At 45.0% G+C, this 21992-nt stretch overlaps 1 protein-coding gene across 4 annotated transcripts in view; it reads left to right on the forward strand.

The window, feature by feature from the left end:
* The window catches only part of CABIN1 (calcineurin binding protein 1), a 4301447-nt gene that overhangs the window by 1153490 nt on the left and 3125965 nt on the right, over positions 1-21992 (forward strand). For all 4 annotated transcript variants that reach the window (XM_044068841.1, XM_044068840.1, XM_044068839.1 and 1 more), the window contains one exon: positions 13159-13237. In XM_044068841.1, coding sequence (XP_043924776.1) covers positions 13159-13237 — 79 coding nt within the window. The remainder of the gene's footprint in view (positions 1-13158; positions 13238-21992) is intronic.

Consider the following 21992-nt stretch of genomic DNA (forward strand, 5'->3'; position numbering starts at 1 on the left):
GGTCACAAAGACCCAGCTATCTGCAAGGAAAATACTGCAAGCCCTGGGGTTCATGGCCTCCTGCATTCTACTAATTCCATATGCAAGACTGCATATGAGGAAGCTGCAATGGTATCTAAAAAGCCTATGGTGTCAACATTCTCAGGATCTAGAAGCAATGATTCCCATCATTCATTGCCTACAGATAGAACTCCTTTGGTGGGCAGACACCTGTCACCAAAACAAGGGACTGCCATTCACTCTACCCCCTGCCACCCAAACCCTAACAACAGACGCATCAGACTATGCATGAGGGGCTCACTTGGCAGGGAAGTGCATTCAAGACAAATGGAACCCAAGTCAAAAGCACCTGCACATCAATCAAAAAGAAATGTTAGCTGTACAGGATGCTCTGACAGCCTTCAAGAAGGACCACATCCTTCCAGGACAATTAATAGTAAAGACAGACAAACACCACTGTTATATACGGTACATAAACAAGCAGGGCGGAACTCACTCATACCCTCTCTGCAGACTAGCCATGGCTCTGTGGAACACAGTTTGAATTACCAAGTGCACCTACAGGCTCAATTCCTGCCAGGAAAGCTAAACACACTGACAGATAACCTAAGCAGAAACTTCATGGACCCACACGAGTGGAAACTGGAACCAAAGATATTCAACATGTTGAGAATCAAATGGGGGAGCCCAGATATAGACCTGTTTGCCTCCCCCCAAAACTACCAGTTGGAAAAATTCTGCACAAGGACTCCCCACATACAAGCTTGGAAAGTGGATGCCCTGTCCTTCACCTGGAAAAACCTATCAGTTTATGCCTTTCTCCCTCTGCCTGTCCTCTCCAAGGTACTACTAAAGATAAAACAGGACAAACCAAAGATGATACTGATTGCACCAGACTGGCCACGCCAACACTGGTACCCCCTTCTGCGCAGTGTGTCACAGCTGACACCATAGCATCTGCCTCAGACACCTGCCCTGCTGTCCCAGCAGGAGGGCCAGATTCTGCACCCACAGCTTCAAACCCTGAACCTGGCAACCTGGCTAATTACCTAATCTCTCTGTTACCATCCCTCAATCAGCAAGCATTGGATGTCATTCTGGAGGCAAGGAGGCCTAGTACTAGAAAATCCTATGCTGAAAAATGGAAAAGATTCTGTTCCTGGAACCAAGCTCAGGAGATGGTCACTGCAACGCCCAATTTACCTCAGATTATTCAATATTTAACTGAGATGCTGCACAAGGGCCTTTCCTTTTCCTCCATCAGAATTCATGCCTCAGCCTTTTCAGCTCATTACAACACAGACCCACTCCTCTTCTCTCATCCACTGCTGAAACAATTCCTCAGAGAGGCCAAAAAACTTAAGACCACCCAGGGGAGCCCCTACTCCAGCCTGGGACCTTAACTTTGTATTGGAAAAACTCACTCTACCCCCTTTTGAGCCAGCTGCAAATGCAGAGTTGAAATTCCTCTCTTGGAAAACAGCCTTCTTTTAGCCATCACTTCAGCAAGAAGGGTGTCTGAATTACAGGCCCTCATGGCAGTGGAGCCTTTCATAATTTTTCATGTGGACAGGGTGTCCCTCAGGACCAATCCCTCCTTCATGCCCAAGGTGGTATACACTGTGGCCCTTAATCAAGTCCATTCATTTGCCAACCTTTTTTTCTAATCCACAGAACAAGGGGGAGCGAATTCTGAACTGCTTAGATGTGCACAGACAACTTCGATTTTATTTGGACAAGACTAAACCTCTCAGGAAATCTTAACTGCTGGTTGCATTTGCTGCAGGGCCAGAGGGGAAGGCCATTTCAAAGCAAACCATTTCTAAATGGATAGGCCACTGCATTCATTTCTGCTATAAGCACCATGGAAAACCTACCCCACGGGGGATTAGACCACATTCAACCAGCGCTTCAGCTACCTCTACAGCCTTTCTCAGAGGTGTCCCTACCAGGGACATCCTAGAAGCTGCTACTTGGAGTTCTGTACATACCTTCACCAAGCATTACTATTTGCCAATTTTCTTTAAATCCAGAGCTGGCTTTGCCACTACAGTCTTGCTGGTACTAATGCTATTGAATTACCTCCTCCCATCCTTAGCTTTGGGAATCTACCCAAATGTGACGACTGCAACAGTGAAACACGAAGAACATAGTACAGTTGTGTACAATTACCATAAATGTAGATGTTCAATTGTATTCACTGTTGCAGTCCTACCCTCCCTCCAGCCCCCTGACTTCTATTGGCTATACCTCTGTTCTTGCTTACTATGTTTAAAGCTTTTTGGTGTATTTGCTTTTTTATTTTGGAGGTGTAACCTTCTGTATATAAAATTGCTTCCCATTATGGGGGCACCTGACATCTGGGGCAAGACAAACTGAAGTAATGGCGTTGGCTGCATGCTTTATACCCCTGACTACCTGACATCATGAAATATGAGACAGCAACCGACGCAGGACCCACGTCTTTGTTAATCAGGCTGACTGAGGGCTACTGCAAGCAGATAACCGAAATGTGACTACTGCAACAGTGAATACACTCGAAAATCTACATTTATGGTAAGTGTACACAGCTGTACTTTCTTCCAGCATAACCTAGCTCCCTGTTTGGCGGCTCTTGACAGGGCAAGAAAAACTGATGTAATGGCGTCGGCTGCCTGATTTTATACCACTGATGACCCAACATCATTTCTGGAGTTGACAGCTACTGGCGCAGAAATACTAAGCCTCTGGTATTCGAGCTGTCTGAGGGCTGCCCCTGGCAGGATATCCCAAATGTGATGATTGCAACAATGAATACACTTGAACATCTACATTTATGGTAATTGTACACAACTGTACTTTCTAAGCCACCCCATTATGGTAAGAGCTCATAATTACTCACGTCCCCCAACCCCTCCCTCTGCCCACCTTCACTTACCCCTAGGAGGAAAACTTTCCTTTCACGCAAGCTCCTGGGCTACCATTACCAATAACCACTGGGTTCTCAACATAGTGTTTCATTGATGCAAAGTTTTCTTCTACACCCTTCCAACCCCAGAAGGGTTCCCAGATCTACCTCCAAATCAATGGGCAGAGGCTCAAAAGCAAATCCCTTTCCCTGCTTTCTTTGAGGGCAGTAGAGCATGTTCCTGCAGAACTGATAGGCCAAGGTTTCTACTTAAGATTTTTTCTGGTTTGCAGAGAAGAGGGCACCTTGCACCCCATCCTGCATTTATCCATTCTAATCACCTTCTTGGTGATCCCAGAATTCAAAATGCTCACCCTCCAGCAGCTGCTACCCATGCTCTCCAAAGGCGCTTGTCCAGCCACCCTAGATCTAGGATAGGCCTACCTCCACATTCCTCTCGGGGAGTCATGCAGGAAATATCTCCATTTCAGGGCAGGATCTCAAGACTTTCAGTTTTCTGCGCTTCCCTTTGGCTTATCTACTGCTCTCAGAGTTTTCACAAAATGTCTGTCTCCGGCCATTGCCTTTTGCAGACAAAGGAATATCCAGATTTACCCATACTTAGACAACTGCCTTATTCAGGCAAACAGCCAGGAAAACTGCTCAAGCACCTGGCCTTTGTAAAGACCCTATTAACCTCCCTAGGGTACACAATCAACAAAAAGAAATCCAAACAGGTGCCCACCCAAAGGATTATCTTCCTGGGAGCAAGCCTGGACACAGCATCACAGATGGCATTCCTTACACCAGAAAAACAAATTTTCCTGACAGCCTACTTCTCTCAACTAGCCACCAGACCTCACTTATCTGCAAGGAAGATCCTGCAAGCTCTGGGGTTCATAGCATCTTGCATACTACTCACTCCATATGCCAGACTGCATATGAGGAAACTTCAGTGGTACCTAAAAAGCCTTTGGTGTCATCACTTTCAAGACCTAGAGACACTTACACATATAATTCCTTGCCTCAGAAAATATTTTCTTTGGTGGGCAACAGCATGCTGCCACAACAAGGGACTACCTTTCTCACCATCCAGAAACTCACCACAGATGCATCGGACTATGCTTGGGGTGCACATCTGGATGGCAGGTGCATACAGGGCCAATGGAGCCTGCAGCAAATCCCTCTGCACATCAGCTAAAAAGAGATGATGTCTGTCCAGCACACCTTGATAGCTTTCAAGCCCCTTCTCTTCCCAGAGGCTCACCTGATTAAAACAGACAAATTCTGCACCAGGGAGCATCACTACATGGCTTGGAAAGTGGGTGCCCTGTCCTTCCCCTTGGTCAGTCTGTGCCTTTCCTCCGCTGCCTCTCATCCCCAGGGTGCTGCTCAAAATAAAGGAGGAAAACCAAGGACAATACTTATAGCTCCAGACTGGCCTCGCCAGCATTGGTACCCCTTGCTGTGTAGCCTGTCCCCACTGTCACCATGGCATCTTCCTCAGATTCCAAACCTCCTAACCCAGAGGGAAGGGGAATTCATGCATCTCCAGTTGCAGACTCTCAGTTTGGCAGCTTGGCTTATTCCCTAACCCTGGATCAATCTGCCAACTTCAGTAAATGGGTTCTACATGTAATAAGTGAGGCCAGATGCCCTAGCACTCTAAAGTCTTATGCTGACAAATAAGGCTCTGCACCTGGATCCAGGCTAAGGGAGCAAATATGGCACAGCCCTCCCTCCCTCTCGTCATGGTTTACTTAGCTAACCTACTACACAGTGGCCTCTCTTTCTCATCTGTAAAACTTCATGCCTCTGCTATCTCTGCTCATTTCCCCACTCAACAGTCCCTTTTCTCACACCCTTTGATCAAACGTTTCCTAAGAGGGGCCAGTAACTTCAGGCCACCCAGAAGAGCACCAACCCCAGCTTGGGGACCTTAACTTTGTCTTGGAAAAGCTCACCCTTCCCCCTTTCAATCCAGCTTCTTCTGCAGAGCTAAAATTTCTCTCCTGGAAGACAGCTTTCCTTTTGGCCATCACTTCAGCCAGACGAGTCTCCGTGCTGCAAGCGCTCATGGCTGTGGAACCCTTGATTATCTTCCATGCTGACAAGGGTATCCCTCAGAGCTAACCCATCCTTCATGCCCAAGGTATTGTCCAATGTGGCTCTGAACCAATCCATTCATTTGCCCACCTTTTTCGTAATCCCCAGAACAAGGGGGAAAGGATCCTGCACTCTCTAGTTGTGCACAGGCAGTTCATATTCTATGTAGACAGGACTAAATCCTTCAGAAAGTCTGATCAATTGCTGGTTAGCTTTGCTACAGGGGCAGAAGGCAAAGCCATCTCCAGACAAACCATTTCCAAATGGATAGCACACTGCATCCATTTCTGCTGCAAACAACATGGAATGCCTCGCCCCAAGGGGGTTAGGACTCACTCCACCAGAGCAGCCTCCACCTCTGCAGTTTTCGTCAGAGGAGTCCCCACCAGGGACATCCTGGAGGCTGCCACATGGACATAAGTTCACACGTTTACCAAACATTACCACCTGCCTCTCTTCAAATCCAGGACAGGGTTTGCCTCTGCAGTCTTGCAGGGAATCCTAGCCAGTCCATTGTTTCCTTGACTGCCTCCCCGCATTTCCTCGGCTTTGAGAATCAAACAAATGTGATGACTGCAACAGGGAAACACGAAGAACATAGTACAGTTGTGTACACTTACCATAAATGTAGATCATCGAGTGTATTCACTGTTGCAGTCCTGGTTTCCCTCCAATCCCCCTTTTTTCTCTTTCCTTACAAGGGACATATTGGTATTTACTTTCTACTGGTGAGGGTTCTTCCACCAGAACCTGGCTCCTACTTGGGGGCTCCTGACAGTTTAGGGAAAGAAAAACTGATGTAATGGTGTCAGCTGTCTTACTTTTATACTACTGATGACCTGACGTCAGTCCTGAAGCGACAGCAGCCGATGCAGAAATACTAAGCCTTTGGTATTTGGGCCGAATGAGGGCTACCCTTGCTGGGATAACCCATATGTGATGACTGCAACAGTGAATATACTCGAACATCTACATTTATGGTAAGTGTACACAACTGTACTTTCTAGCAGTCCATGTAGAGTCCTTACCCCTGGTGCCATTCAAGTCTTTGCACAACTTAGCTTCTGCTGCATCTTTGCCCAAGAAATGCAAAGGTAGGAAAATGGAGAATTACATTCCAGATGTTGGAGATGCTCTGCATCCGCATTTCGTTATGGGGATGACTCGGTTGAGGTGCCTTTGCAACCCTCTGGTCGTACGACCACTTGTCCCAAGCACTCTGGCACTACCCCTTGGGGAGTTGCCATTGCTGGGGGTCAGACTACTGTGTTTACTGCCACACCAGCTTCATTTGGGTCTGAAGGTGCTTCTTACACTTTGGCTTCTGACACTTGATTGTTGGTAACTGAGGGAGAGGGCTTTACTGTTTCGGTAGTCATGTGCAGAGAAACTTCAGGGTGCTAGTTGGAGGTGTTTGCCACCTTCCCTTATACGAAGGTCTTGGTTCTGAAACCTTGGATGCCCAAACCAGAGAGCGCAGTTAGCTTACCCCCAAGTTAAGTTGCCCCAGTCTTCAGCTGATTCAGCCCAGATTGTGACAGTGGACCTGCTTAAGCTAGCCCAGGAATTCATAGTTTTCATGAAGTTCAATGTGTCCTGCCAGCATCAGATGTTTGTTACAGAAACTACTTCTGAAAAGAGGAGAAATGTCACTCTTAAGGCGGATTCAGATTTCTCAGAATCCAAAGATGAGAAAGAGTTACTCTTCTTAACACCTCCTTCCTCAATCTTTACCTGATTTAGACTCAGGTGACACCCTCTCTTCTGCTCCTCTCTCCCCCAAGAGTTATCCTTTGGCGATACCCAGAACAGGATGGAAATGTTTAATTGGAAGAGCACAGCATTTTATCAGGCCCAAACCCACTACTTATCCCTCTGATTCATGTAGTTCTAGATGTTGTCTCTGAGGGCATCTCTCTGCACTCTGACTCCCATCCGTCTGCCTCTAGAAAGTCAGATCATTTTTAGAGTGCTTGATACCTGCAGACATCTTTGCAAGAACCCACAGGCAGATTCCTCAGTAGTGCCTACAGAATGCCAAGGGTGCCCCTAAGGATGCAGCCAGACACCCCTTACCTAATTGCAGAAAAAGCAGATTGTTAGATTTGGTCTGCTGACATTATTGAGGGCTCTTAACTGCCAGCTCCACATGTTAAAGTGCTTGCAATTCTTAGAACAACAAAATCAAAATCATTGCTAAAACAGAAGGTATTGCAGGCAAGAGACTGCTAGATCAGTACTCCTAATGTCCAGACATTCACTGAAGTGCGGGCCTCCCCCAGGTAAGAGACCAAGGCAAAGTAGAAGGTGGCAATCTGAAGAAAGCTCTAAGCCTAGCTGTGTTCACCCCAGAATGTAGCTCTGACTATGCACAACACCCCTCCTTCCCAAATCCACCCCATTCCTGTAACAAGGAGACTTTCTTCTTTCACCAGGGACTGGTGGGCCTTAAATATCCTAAAAAAGGCTATTTCATTCAATTCTGGGAGGGGGGGGCTGTCTAGGGGATGCCAAAGCCACCAGAGGACTGAGAGGGACCCCCCCCCGTCCTAGGTTCATAGGTGTGTACTAGGTCGATGGCCCTGGAGCCTTTACAAGCCTAGCCCATAGAAGTGCCCTGGCGTCGTGCCGCCTGACGTTCGTTCCCAGTGCCTCTATGAAGTAGTGCCACTGCAGTGATCCCCGGGGTGACCTTTCTATTTCCCATCCACTCATCAAGATTTATCTTGAAGAGGGCCAGTGAGGTGCACTGCTTGACATGTAGGGAAGTCTGTTCCAGAGCATGGGCAGTCTCTGGGTTGTGAACCTGTCCCTCCAGCATGTTCTGTTGATTGTGGTAATGAGGTTGAGGTCTCTGGAGCATGTGATGTGGAGGGACTGGGATTTCTTTAGATGTAGCATTTCTAACAGAGCTGGGTCAGACATAGCTTTGTAAATCAAGCAGAGATCGCATCTTAGTAGACGATATGAGACAGAGAATAGCTGGAGTTTTTGAGGCTGTCCATGTAGGACACGTGTTTAAGGCCTAGGATACTCTTCGTGAGGTACTTCTAGGGACTTTACAGCTGTTGCATGTGTCTAATGAGATACATGCCAAATGGGGCATTATACTCTATGATTGGCCTAATGAGGGAAGAGCAGAGAGAGAGGATCACCTCTTTCTTCCTGCATACAAAACCCTTGGTAATGAGATGTGCCACAAAGACGGACTATCTGACCACAGTGGCAATGTGGTGGTCGAAGTAGACATTGCTGTCAACCTGTGTCCCCAGATCTCTTCTAACACCTTCAGTGGGCTCCCATCGATGTGGTAATTAGTGAGAACTGAGTTTTTACCAAAGGGGATGACAACGCATTTTTTGACATTAAGCTTAAGGCCATGGTTTTGACACCAGTCACTGGTCTCAGTGAGGCCTTTCTGTAGGATGTCTACATCACTTGGGGAGTTAATAATGGCTCGCAGCTTTCAGTCATCTCTGAATTTGGTCAGCCAGAGTCCGTCCGTGTTAGCCTGGACTTTTGAGAAGTAGATGCCAAACGGGAGAACCCAGGACTGATCCCTATGGAACTACACTCATGACTGGTTGACAGTCTGAGTTGGAGTACGCTACTTTCACATTATGGGTTCTGTCTGTGAGACAATTTGCAACCCACCTAGTGATATAGGGGTTGATGCCTAGTTTGGTGAGTTTATCAATAATTCCTGAGTAGGGAATGTGGGGAATGGTATCAAAGGCCTTGGCCAGATCGAGGTAGGCTGTATGAACTGCCTTGCCCTCATCCACAGCTCTGGGGACTGAATCAAAGACGTCATGCAGGTTGAGCAGGCTTGATTTACTTTTCACAAAACCAAATTATGTGGGATCTGGAGTTTGGAGATTCCCTTCTAGAACTTCTGCAAGGGTCCATTTAGCCAGTTTCTGCTGTAGAAGAGGGCACAGGGTTTTACTTGGGGATATTCCTGGTCCGAAGAAAGGAAGACACCTGGAGACCAATCTTAGACTTGTCAAAGGTAAACTAATTTTTGCGCATTCCAAAATTCAGGATATTAACCCGATAAAAACTTTTTACCCATGATCTTTCGGGGAGTTCTACTGCCACCCTAAACCTGAAAGATGCCTACCTTCATGTACCAATAGCCTGGGAGCACATAAAATATCTTTGGTTTATGGCAATTGGAATATACTATCAATTCTGTACTTTACCATTTGGTTTATGTACTGCCCCCAGATTTTTCACCAAATCCCTAGTTTTGGTTATAGCCTATTACAGAGCTATAGGAGTTCAAATTTACCGCTACGTTGATAACTGCCTCATCCAGGGAAAATCCATCCTGGTACTTCAGACAGCCGTGCAAGTCACAGTAGACCGCTTCCAGGAGATGGGCCTAACTCTCAACTTCTGCAAGTCCCAATTTCAACCACCCACAAGAATTATTTTTCTGAGTGCACTGATAGATTCAATACAATAAAAGGTCTTCCTATCCCAAGACAAGGTTGTCTTCCTGACAAGATGTATACATAGCCTAGTATTAAGGCAGACAGTCTTTCCAAGAGAATACATAAGGGCCTTGGGATGCATGGCATCCTGCATCTTAAATGTTCCTCTTGCAGAGCTCCACATGAGAAAACTCAAGTGATTCTTATAAAAAAAAAAAAAACATTTGGAAACAATTTGTACAACATCTGGAAATCTTGGTGCTGTTTCTCTGCTGCCTAAAAAGGAACTACTTTGGTGGAAAGACACCATTCTGCAGAAACCAGGGGTAAACTTCTGCCTACCAGAAGCAGACTAAACCATCACCTCAGACAGTCCAGAAATAGCCTGAGGAGCACACTTAAGATAGCTGAAGGTGCCAGAGGTATTTGGATCCCAGAACAAAGGAAACATAAACCAGAAAGAAATGCTTTTCGTGCTTTTAGCTATAAAGGCATTTTGGAGAAACCTGAGCCCAGGAGCACTGCAGATTTGGACAGACAACACCACAGTTATTTGGTACATAGACCAACAAGGGGGGAGGACTCATTCCTATCCCCCCCGTACAGTTTAGCAGTAAAGATTTGGCTGTTGGCAAAAGAATTTCAACTGACACTAATAGCATCCAACATCTTGGGCCAGATCACACCATAGTGGACTGTCGGGACCTTCTGGACCCAAATGAATGGATGCAGAAGAGAGATAATTTTCTGGTCCTCACCCAACAATGGGAATGCCCCAGTATACATCACACTGTCATTAGAACAGACAACTTCAAAAGTTCTGCTTCAAAACTCAACTGACTTGGACATGGAGGATGGATGTCTTCTTCAGATGGACTCTCCTCCTTCGTGTATGCCTTTCCACCATTACCCCTGATTCCCATGGTACTGCTATAAGTCAGATCAGACAGGCCAAGCATGATTCTCATATCCCTGTTTTGGCCAAGGCAGCACTGGATGTTCGTGTTACCCCTCCTCTTGACCCTTAGTGGGGAGATATTAGTCTTCTCCTTGTAATAGATGTACTTCCCCAGCTAAAGGGGTCTGTCATTCATCCACCCCTGTGCATGTTCAAACTAACATCATGGAAAATTGGATTTTAATGCCAAACAATGCAGACTACATTACTGTAGAGGCAAGAAAACCAGTTACCAGAAAATCGTACTTATTTTAGTGATTTTTTTTTTCTAATTGGTGCCAAGGCAAATGTATGATGTCACTGCATGCTGGCATCAAACTAGTGTTGAAATACCCTTCAGGATTATTTGACCAGGGCCTTTCTTATTCTGGTATTGAGGTGCATGCTTCTGCCATCTCTTCCTGTCTTCCCTGTCCCCCCCCATGTATTCTCACCCCACCTACAACTGTTCCCTATAAAGAGTTATTCACCCATGTTCTCCCAGGAGAGATCTTGTTCTCTCTTGGGACCTGAAATGTGTTGTGAAAAAGCTTGGTCTAGCACCTTTTGAGCCAGCGCTTCTGCTGCTTTGAAGATACACACCTGGAAGACCACCCGACTGATGGCAATCACTTCTTTCAGGTGGGTCTGAGAACTACAAGTACTGATGTGCAGAGAACATTTCAGCCATATTACACAAATGTAATGATTTGCATACCCACATTTATTCACTAATTTTCATGTTATTGTCATCTTCTTCCTGTTCATCTCCATCTCCCAACTCAAGATTTTGGTTAGATTCCATAATGCTCCTGATTTTTCTAGTCAACTCCTGTGCTTTTCTAGGTCTCTCAAGCATTTTCCTTTGGATCAGTGGAAAAGGTTTCACTGACAGTCTCTGTATGAGATTTATTATCAGAAGAATGCGAAGAAGAGTCCCCTTATGCTTGATGGCTCATTTTTTTTGCTGTAAAAACTTTTGCATTTCCTCTTTAACCTGATCTTCATCCAAGGATGACTTTGGTACCCCATGAAATAATATTCTAGAGATAGCTGGATACATCAGCTGGAATCTCACTCCTGCCGCTGTACATTCTCTGATTACTAGAACAAATGTTTTTCTTCTGCCTGTTGTCCAGTGAATAATCATTTCCAGAAGCACTTTGCTGTCTTCAACTTTGTAATACCTTGCTCTTTTGCCACAGTTTTGTCAGGATTAACTATTTCTGTTGGTAGGTTTGTATCTTTAATAATAAAGGTCTTGTGTCTTTCTCAAGTCTGTGTGGAGCATACACACACTGTGCGCTTAAAATTAACAATTCTTGCTATGGAATACCAGTCCAGTTGCTTATTTGTGCCATCATGATAGTCTGTTCTTTCTAGTTTCTCTGGTACAGAAAAAAATCTCATGTTTTCCGTGTGTGCTCTGTCCTCTAATTGTGCCATTTTTTGAAACATCTCTTGTTGAGCAGTCTTCTACTCAGCCAGCCCTTTCTTCATTTTGACCTCTGATTTTTGCATTTATATAAACTCATCTGAATATCTGTTTAAAGCTTCTTCCATTTTCCTGCCCTTTATCATTTGAGTTCATATAATCATTCAGTGTTATGTTTATTTTAATTACCTCTGAGCACATTTGGTGTATTTTTCCTTCTAGATAGATTACGGGAAGCCTTGTCTTGCACTTAACTTGAAGCTTGAGATGCTTTTTGCTCAACAGCTACAGGATTCTTTGCAGTCATTGTTTTCTGTTCACCTTTTTCTAGTTGATTTTCTTTCAAGTTCTCTTAACTTCTTTGCAGGCATCCAGGCAGTGTACTTACGTAACTGATTTTTACTCAAATTCACAATATTTCTGGCAGCAGTTTCTTGGTTTCTGTTATCACACTGGGAGAGCTGAGGTCAAGTTGGTCAGTGTGCAGCCGTCTTGCATGTGGTAGATACAATTCTTGATAAGCCACTAACTGAGAATTAAGAACCAGTAAGAAAACTAAGATTCTCGGGGCAGAATCTTTTAGAAATTCCAAACCAGAAAAACTAAGAGTAAACATTTAGAGTAACTCTGAGTTAATAATAATTAGTATTTATTACAGGGGTACAGCACCCAGATATGATGGGAGTTCAGGTGTGTTTTGCCTTTGATAAATTTTGTTTGTTCGTGTGTGGATCAGATTTTCTCATTCCAATGAAATAGATTTTACTGTCAGCATTAAGTGCTATCAATGTAGTGGGCATTCATTACAAGAACTGATGTTGTCAATGAGCAGAATTTTGCCAGATAGCCATATGTACACATGCAAAGCATCTTGTGTACCTAGTTCTAGTGAATGTCGAGCATGCAACGGAAATATCATTAAAATGAAGGAACATTCACTATGAAAGTCATGTTTCATTCATGTGTGTACAATAAAACTGACTCAGAAAATTTGACTGTTGCATGGTTCCTCCTGCTTATGTTGTAGAGTTGTGTGTGTGTGTTTGTGTGTGTGTGTGTGTGTGTGTGTGTGTGTGTGTGTGTAGTATGGTTGGAGAGGTGACTATGCATTCATGTTCTTCAGTTGGAGTCCCCATTTAAAGGCAACTGCTGATGCCAGATGCACATTTCTTTGCATAATTGGTGTTTTGAGCACGTGCATGCGATTGCTGGTAAATTTGAAACTGCATAGCTGAAAATAATTTCTCTTGGATAGTTGTTTTTGGTAAGATACACTTAAGCAGAAATAAAATAGTTTCCATAGTGTGAAGACTATGTATTGACTGTCCCTTCCTTCCTTCACTCCCTGCTGTAGGATATGATGGTGATGAGTCTGTCCTGTATGGAGCTACAGCTGGACCAGTGGCTGCTGACCAAAAGCAAGCATTCAGCAGGTAAGGGGGAGATTGGTATAATGGTTAAGGTCTTTAACTTGCAGACACAAGGCACAAGGTTTGTTTCTGACTTCTGGTTATTGGCAAGGCATGTAATAATTTATGGACTGATAGCCTAGTATTTACCTATGAGCCTATAAGGTCATGACTGCATGTCTGTATTGACAGCAAGCATTCTACACATAACAGGACTGCCTGTAACTGTGATACTCCACATGTAATAGCAGAGATGCATCTGTGTCTGTAATTTGTGTTCTACACGCAACAACAGGGCTGCCTGTAATTCTGGTACTCCACATGTAATAGCAGAGAGGCATCTTTGTCTTTTAAGTGCTCTACACGTAGCAGGGCCTCCTTTAATTCTGGTACTGCACATGTAATGACAGAAATGCATCTTTGTAATTCAAGTGTTGTATGTGTAACAACAAGGCTGTATTTAATTTTGGTACTCCATATGTAACAACAGAGATGTGTTGTCTGTCTGTAATTTGTGTTCCGTTTGTAACAAGAGAGTTTAATCTTTGTAATTGTGTATCCATTGTGTCACATCATGGCTTTCTATAATTGTGGTGATGTTCTTCATGTTTCACTGTTGCAGTCATCACACTTGAGTTATCTGCCTGCAGGTAGCCCTCAGTCGGCCCGAATACCAGAGTCTTAGTATTTCTACGTCGGATGCAGTTGCTTCCTCCATGAAGTCATGCCATCAGGGGTATAAAAACAGGCAGCCGAGGCCATTACATCAGTCTTTCTTGCCGAGGAGGAGCCCGAAGCAGAAGCAGTTCACAAGTGCCGGTCGGACACTACCTGAAATTTTTGTTTTTCGAGTTGATAATCCTGAAGTCTTCTAAAGCTATGTACCTCATTGGGGATCCTTTTTTCTTGCTCTAACCGATGTCAGAAAAAGTTAACAATTGTCTTGCCTGTGGAAAGCAAATACCTCAGAGAGATTTTCATTCTTAATGGGTCACCTGTTTAGGTCCAGACCACGACTTCCCTTGCTGTCGGTTTTGTGCCTTGTTTAACGCCCGAACCATTCATCGTCGGGCTATTTGTGTTACTAAATTCTTTCGCTCTTGATCTCCGTATTCTGAAATGGCTTCGGTAAGCCATCCAGCTACCGATCTTCCAAAAAAAGTAAGAATAAAGACAGAGACAGACCGCATAGGTCAAAAACTGCCGACGATGCTTCCGTTAAGCTAGTCGCCAGTCCGCCAGTACTCAGTGAGGCAGCTTTGCAGCCCCTGATGCCCGCTTCTCTGGATTCGCAGGCATCTGCTGAGACCCACTCGGAGTCCGGAATGCCATGAGATGTCTCTTCGACTATGGAACCAGCGGCTGCCTCTACCTTGGATGAGTCCGGAGCCGCTGTGCAGGCACCGGCTTCTGAGGGTGTTTTCCGACCTACCAATGTTTGAATCAAACCGATGACTTTTTTTTTTAGCCAAAACTACCGAGTTTCTTAGGCCCAGAGTATGCACTATACCTAGAAAGCAGATGACCAAAGCACATGCTCAGGCCCACATGCCACAAAAACAAATGCTTAGAATGGCTGAAAACCTTATAATGCTAATTAGGGGAAGCCAGCCTTCCCCTTCTAAGAGACATAATTCAGTTGCCTTCAGATTCTACAGAGCAGGAGTCCGATGACTTTGACCTTTCTGATTATCAGGACATGCCCTTATCAGCCTATGAAGATTAAGATGCAGAGGAATCCATTCCCTCTGCCTCCCTTTCAGAGGATTTCTCAATTGGTGAACCCTTGCATACTTTAAAAGGGCATTTCCATTGGGAATGCCAAGACTATCCTCAGTCCAAAAAGAGACTCTGAGAATTTTTAGAGCTACCTCAGCACAGGCCTTTAGCTATTCCCCCTGTCCTGGATGTTGTGGATGATGTTTTCATGGAATCCAGTCATACTTCAGACACCTGGTCCCTAGGAGACCTGACAGGTACTACCGAGTGCCTGATTCCCACACATTTCTTTTCAAGAATCCTACTGCTGATCCAAAGATCATTTCCCAGGGACTTAAAGGTATTAAGGCTACTGCAGCCCAAATTGCTACCCCTTCGGACAGGGATTCCAGAGCTTTAGACAGATTGGGTAAGAAGGGTATATACCTCTGCAACTCTTGCTATCGAATTGCCAGTTTCACATGCTGAAGTACCACCAACATATTATGGAACTCATTAAACAAAAAATGGTAATATTTCCAGATTGTGCAGAAAATAAAGATTTGCAAGAGCTTATGCATTCTGCAAGCCAAGTCAGCAAGCATACTTTGCAGTGTGGCTTTGATGCCCTAGAAGCATCTTGCCGGGCAGCTGCCATTGGCTCTGTACTGAGAAGACATGCTTGGCTGAAGGAGCAGACCTTGCCAGACCATGTCAAATCAAAGTTACTAGACGCTCCTTTGAATAAGGACTGTTTGTTTGGCATCAAAGCAGAAGAGCTTCTTAAAAAGATGGAAGAAAAAGCTAAGTCTATGTAGACTGTTAAAGAATTCTTACAAGTGCAACCCCCTAGATTTAGTAGGTATTGCCCTTCCAAACACTGGTCCTTTCCAGCCCCCTCCAGGCCTTCTCAAACCAGACGCAGGGAACCAGACCACCCAGACTTCAGTCTCAGGGTATGCAGAGATCTAAGCAATGGAGTGCCCCCACCCTTAAAGCAGGGAGTGGTAAGCCATCTCCTTACGGAAAAAAGCTCACAATGACTTCTTTACTCCACTCCCCAGCCCTGCCCTATTGCTTGTGCCCCTAGGAGGAAAACTTGCCCTTCATGCAAAAAACTGGATGTCCATCACTCAGGACTGGTGAGTCCTCAACATTGTATCCCAGGGGTACAAACTGTACTTCCATTCACTGCCAATCCCAAGCGGTTTTCCAGACCTTCCTCCAAACCAGTGGGCAGAGGCTCAAAACCAAGTACTTTCCTACTCAATGTCAGAGCTATTCAGCCGGTTCCAGTAGAACAGAGGGGTCAATGATTCTACTCCAGACTCTTCCTGGTACCCAGGAAAGAGGGCTCCTTGCGCCCAATCCTGGATCTTTCTATTCTTAATACCTTCCTGGTGGTACCAAAATTCAAAATGCTTACCCTGCAACAGCTTCTTCTTATGCTAGCCAAGGATTCCTGCTTTAGTCACCCTAGACTTAAAGGAAGCTTATCTGCATATCCCCATAAGGGAATCCTGATCCTGCAGGAAGTATTTACGTTTCAGGGCAGGGTCTATGCATTATCAGTTCTCTGCACTTCCCTTTGGCTTATCTACTGCACCCAGAGTATTCACAAAATGCCTGGCTCCAGCCATTGCATACTGCAGGCAGAGAAGTATCCAAATTTACTCATACTTGGACGACTACCTAATTCAGGCGGGCAGTCAGGAATTGCTGCTGCTGCACCTGACATTCGTGAAAAACCTTCTCACCTCCTTGGGGGTACTCCATCAACGAAAAGAAATCAAAAATGGTACCCAGTCAAAAGATTGTATTCCTAGGAGCAAGCTTGGACACAACTTTCCAGATGGCATTCCTCACCTCAGAAAAACAAGTCTTATCTGACAGACTACTTCTAACAAATGGCCACCAGAACCCAGCTATCTGCAAGAAAAGTACTGCAAGCCCTAGGGTTCATGGCCTCATGCATACTGCTGATTCCATATGCAAGACTGCATACGAGGAAACTCCAGTGGTACTTAAAAGTCTTTGGTGCCAGCATTCTCAGGACCTGGAAACAGTCATTCCTATCATACCCTGTTTAAGGACAGAGTTCCTCTGGTGGGTAGAAGCATGCAACCACAAGGGACTGCCATTTACTCAACCCCAAGCTGCCCAGCCTCTAACCACAGACGCATCAGACTATGCCTGGGAGGCACACCTAGATGGAAAATGTATTCAGGGCCACTGGAGCCCAAGTCAAATTCATCTGCACATCAACCAAGAAGAGATGCTAGCTGTACAGAAAGCCCTGACAGCTTTCCGATCCCTAATCTTTCCAGGACAACTACTAATAAAAACAGACACCACCACAGATGTTCATCATGTTTCACTGTTGCAGTCATTACAATTGGGTTATCCTGCTGGCAGGCTACCCGCAGTTGGCCTGAGTTCCAAAGTCTAGGTCCAGCGTCGGTTGCTGTCACCTCTTCCCTGACGTCAGTGCGTCAGAGGTATAAAAGATGCAGCCACCGCCATTTTCTTCAGTCTTTCTTGCCGCGCGGTGCCCGAAGCAAAAGCAGTCCACATGTGCCAGTCGGCCGACTCCTGAGAATTTCAAATCCGAAGTCTTCATTAAAGCTAAGTACCCCGTTGGGTAAACTTTTTTCTTGCTCCAGACCGATGTCAGAAAAAGTTAATAATTGTATTTCTTGTGGGAAGCAAATACCTCATAAGGATTTTCACTCTTACTGTATTCCTTGCCTAGGCCCTGACCACGATGTTGCTAGTTGTCGGTTTTGTGCTAGATTTAACCAACGCACTATTAAGCGTCAGTACGATTTTGCATTTCATTACTTTGGCAGAAGATTCAATAATATAATGCCGTCGGAACAGCCGACTACCGGAGTTTATAAAAAGTGCAAAGAAAAAGAAAAGGACAGGCATCCGAGGTCCAAAACCGAAGACGAGGTTTCCATTAGTCTTGTCGCCGGCTCACAGTGAGGCGCTTTTGCAGCTCCTGATGCCTGCTACTTCAGAGCCACAGGCCGCTTCCGACTCCCACGTGGAGCCGACTAGCCCGCAGGAAACTCAAGGTATTGGACACTCAAACTATTCCCTCAGATGGGTCCGGAGCCGCTGAGCAGGCATCAGCTTCTGAGGGTGTTTTCAGGCCTACACAGTTATATGTAAAGCCATCTTCAGCTTCAAAGGTAAAGACTAAAGCAGCTCTAAAGACAAAGAAACAAGTACAGCATTCTCCTGGACAGGCCTCCATGCCTAAAAAACAGATGCTTAAAATGGCCGAAGACCTAATTACTTTGATCAGGGGTTCCCATCCCCCTCTTGATAAGAGGCCTAGGCAAGAGATAGAATATGCATCTTCAGATCAGGTTTCCATTTCTTCTGATTCCTCTTCTGAACAGGAATATTCCCTTCCTCCCTATGAGGATTCTGATGCTGAAGAATCTATCCCTTCAGCCTCACCTCCTGAGGATTATTCTTTTGGGGAGACCCTGCATACTATGATGGAGCATTTCGATTGGGAGAGCCAAGATTACTCAGAATCTAAGAAAAGGCTCAGAGACTTCCTTTTATTACCCCAGCACAGACCTCTTGCTATTCCTCCTGTTTTACACAATGTAGATAATGTATTTTCCGAGTCCGGTCTGTCTCCTGACTCTTTACCACCAGCTCCTGTTAAGCCAGACAGATACAACAGGGTTCCTGAGTCTCATAAATTTCTTTATAAAAACCCTGCTTCTGACCCAGAAACTATTTCTCAGGGTCCCAAGGGGGTCAAGGCTTCCACGGCAAAAAACCCTATCCCCTCTAATAGGGATTCAAGGGCCCTGGACAGATGGGGGAAAAAGATTTATACTTCTGCTACCTTGGCTGTAAGAGCTTTAAATTGTCAGTTTCATATGCTTAAATATCAGCAATATCTTATGTCACAGCTTAAACAGAAAATGTTGGCAAATTCAGAATGTGCTGAAAACAAAGAAATGCAGGATTTATTGCATGCAGCTGAACAAGTGGGAAAGCATACTTTGCAATGTGGTTTTGATTCTGTAGAGGCCTCCTGCAGGGACGCAGTTACAGGTTCTGTCATTAGGAGGCACGCTTGGTTAAAAGAACAGAATCTGCCTGATCATGTTAAAGCAAAGCTATTAGATGCTCCATTACAACATGATACCTTGTTTGGTGTTAAAGCAGAAGAGGTGTTGAAAAAATGGAGGACAAAGCTAAATCTATGCAAACAGTGAAGGATTTCTTACAGGTACAGTCTCCCAGATTTAGCAGGAACTGGCCTGCAAAGAATTGGTCCTTTCCAGTGTCAAGACAGGCCACAAAGAGGCAGATACAGACACCCCAGAGGCAGATTACAGCCCCAAGGCTCATACAGGCCTAAACAGTGGGGTGCTTCTTCCTCCAAAAGCGGAGAGGAAGAATCACAGCCATACAGGAAACTGTCTGAATGACTTTCCCTTGCCAGCACCAAGCACTTATCTTCTGGAAGCTCCTTTGGGGGGGAAAACTAGCACTTTTTTCACAAAATTGGCACATGATCACCCAGGACAAATGGGTCTTAAATATCATATCTCAAGGATACAGGTTCCACTTTCACACCCTGCCAAGGCCAGAATGTATGCCAGGCCTGCCACGCAATCAATGGGCAGAGGCACAAAAACAAGTTTCATCCCTCATGGACATGAGGGCCATTCAGCAAGTACCACAGCAAGAGTGGGGACAAGGATTTTACTCAAGGCTATTCTTGGTACCCAGAAAGGACAAAGCCTGGAGACCAATACTGGACCTGTCTATCCTAAACACATTCCTGGATATCCAAAATTCAAAATGTTAACTCTGCAGCAGCTTCTGCCCATGCTGGGCAAGAAGGCTTGGCTTGTGACTTTAGACCTAAAAGAGGCATACCTGCATGTCCCAATCAGACAGTCATGCAGAAGATACCTCAGATTTATAGCTGGCTCAATGCACTACCAATTCTCTGCACTGCCCTTTGGCTTATCTACTGTACCCCAAGGGTCTTCACAAAATGCCTGGCACCAGTAATTGCATTTTGCAGACAAAGAGGAATACAGATGTATCCTTACTTGGACGACTGCCTTATTTAAGCAGAGAACAAGGACATCCTACTACAGCATCTGGCATTTGTAAAAAGATTACCGACAGGTCTAGGGTACACAGTAAACAAAAAGAAATCAAAGCTCGTACCCTCTCAAGAGATAATATTCCTGGGTGCAAGCTTAAATACAACTGCCCAGATGGCTTATCTCACACCAGACAAACACAGACAGCTGACTGCTTATTTCAAAATATTGGCAACAAAGACCAAGTTATCTGCAAGAAAAATTCTGCAGGCTTTGGGCTTCATGGCATCCTGCATACTGCTAATTCCATATGCAAGACTGCATATGAGGAAACTTCAGTGGTATCTGAAAAGTGTTTGGACTCAACATTGCCACAGCCTGGAAACAATAATTACTCTCATTCCCTGCTTGCAACAGGAGTTTCGATGGTGGGCAAAAGCTTGTCACCTCAACACGGGACAGCCATTCACCTTACCCACAGCCAGGCAGACATTGACAACAGATGCATCAGATTATGCCTGGGGGGCCCATATGGCAGGAAGATGTATTCAGGGCACATGGTCCGCAAGTCAAATGCATCTACATATCAATCAAAAAGAGATGCTAGCTGTTCAGAATGCCCTGACAGCCTTCAAGGATCAACTTCATCCATGACAACTACTGATAAAGACGGACAGTACTACAGTCATGTGGTACATAAACAAGCAGGGGTGCACGCATTCCTACACCCTCTGCAGACTAGCCATGAACTTGTGGGACACAGCACTGACTTACCAAGTATATCTCCAAGCACAATTCCTGCCAGAAAGGATAAATACTCTGGCAGACGAACTAAGCAGAAACCTAATGGATCCCCACGAGTGGAAATTGGATCCACAAGTCTTCAGCATGATAACAAGGAACTGGGGATGCCCGGACATAGATCTATTTGCCTCCCCTCACAACTGCCAACTACAGAGATTCTGCAAAAGGACTTATCACAAGCAAGCATAGAAAGTGGATGCTCTATCTTTCAGCTGGAAAAACCTAACAGTATATGCCTTTCCTGCTCTGCCTTTCCTCCCAAAGGTGGTACTCAAGGTCAGACAAGAGAAGCCAAAAATGATACTGATTGCCCCAGACTGGCCCCACCAGCACTGGTACCCAATCCTAAAGAGTGTGTCTCAATGCCCAGCTTGGACATTACCTCAAATTCCTCACTTATTGACCCAACAAGACAGTCAGATACTGCACAGCCAACACAGGACCTTAAACCTGGCAGCATGGCAGATAATGTAGCCATTCAAGACTCACCTTTCTCTAAAGCAATGATGGATGTTATTTTGGAGGCCAGGAGGCCTAGCACCAGAAAATCTTATGCAGAAAAATGGAAGAGATTCTGTGCTTGGAACCAGGCAATAGGTATTGACACGACTGTTCCAAATATTCCTCAGATTTTGCAATACTTAACTGAGATTCTGGATAAAGGCCTTTCCTTTTCATCAATTAAAATTCATGCCTCTGCCATTTCAGCTCATTACAATACAGAACCACCTATTTTTTCTCATCCATTGCTAAGGCAGTATCTCAGAGGGGCCAAAAACATTAGACCTCCAAGGAGTGCACCAATACCTGCTTGGGACCTCAACTATGTCTTGGAAAATCTCACACTGCCTCCTTTTGAGCCAGCCTCTGCAGCTGATATAAAACTGAAAACAGCTCTGCTCCTAGCAATAACCTCCACTAGATGAGTCTCAAAGTTACAGGCACTCATGGCTGTGGAACCTTTTATCATTTTCCATCTTGACAGGGTTTCTCTAAGGACAAACCCTACATTTATGGCTAAGGTAGTGTCCAGTGTGGCCCTTAACCAAACAATTCATTTGCCTACCTTTTACCCAAACCCACAGAATAAGGGCGAGAGACTTCTGCATTCTCTGGACATTCACAGGCAGCTACACTTCTACTTGGACAGAACCAAAGCTTTCAGAAAGACTGAACAACTT

This window comes from Protopterus annectens, chromosome 4.part0, assembly GCF_019279795.1.
Source record: "Protopterus annectens isolate FY-2018-M chromosome 4.part0, PAN1.0, whole genome shotgun sequence".
In the NCBI taxonomy this organism is placed as follows: Eukaryota; Metazoa; Chordata; order Ceratodontiformes; family Protopteridae; genus Protopterus; species Protopterus annectens.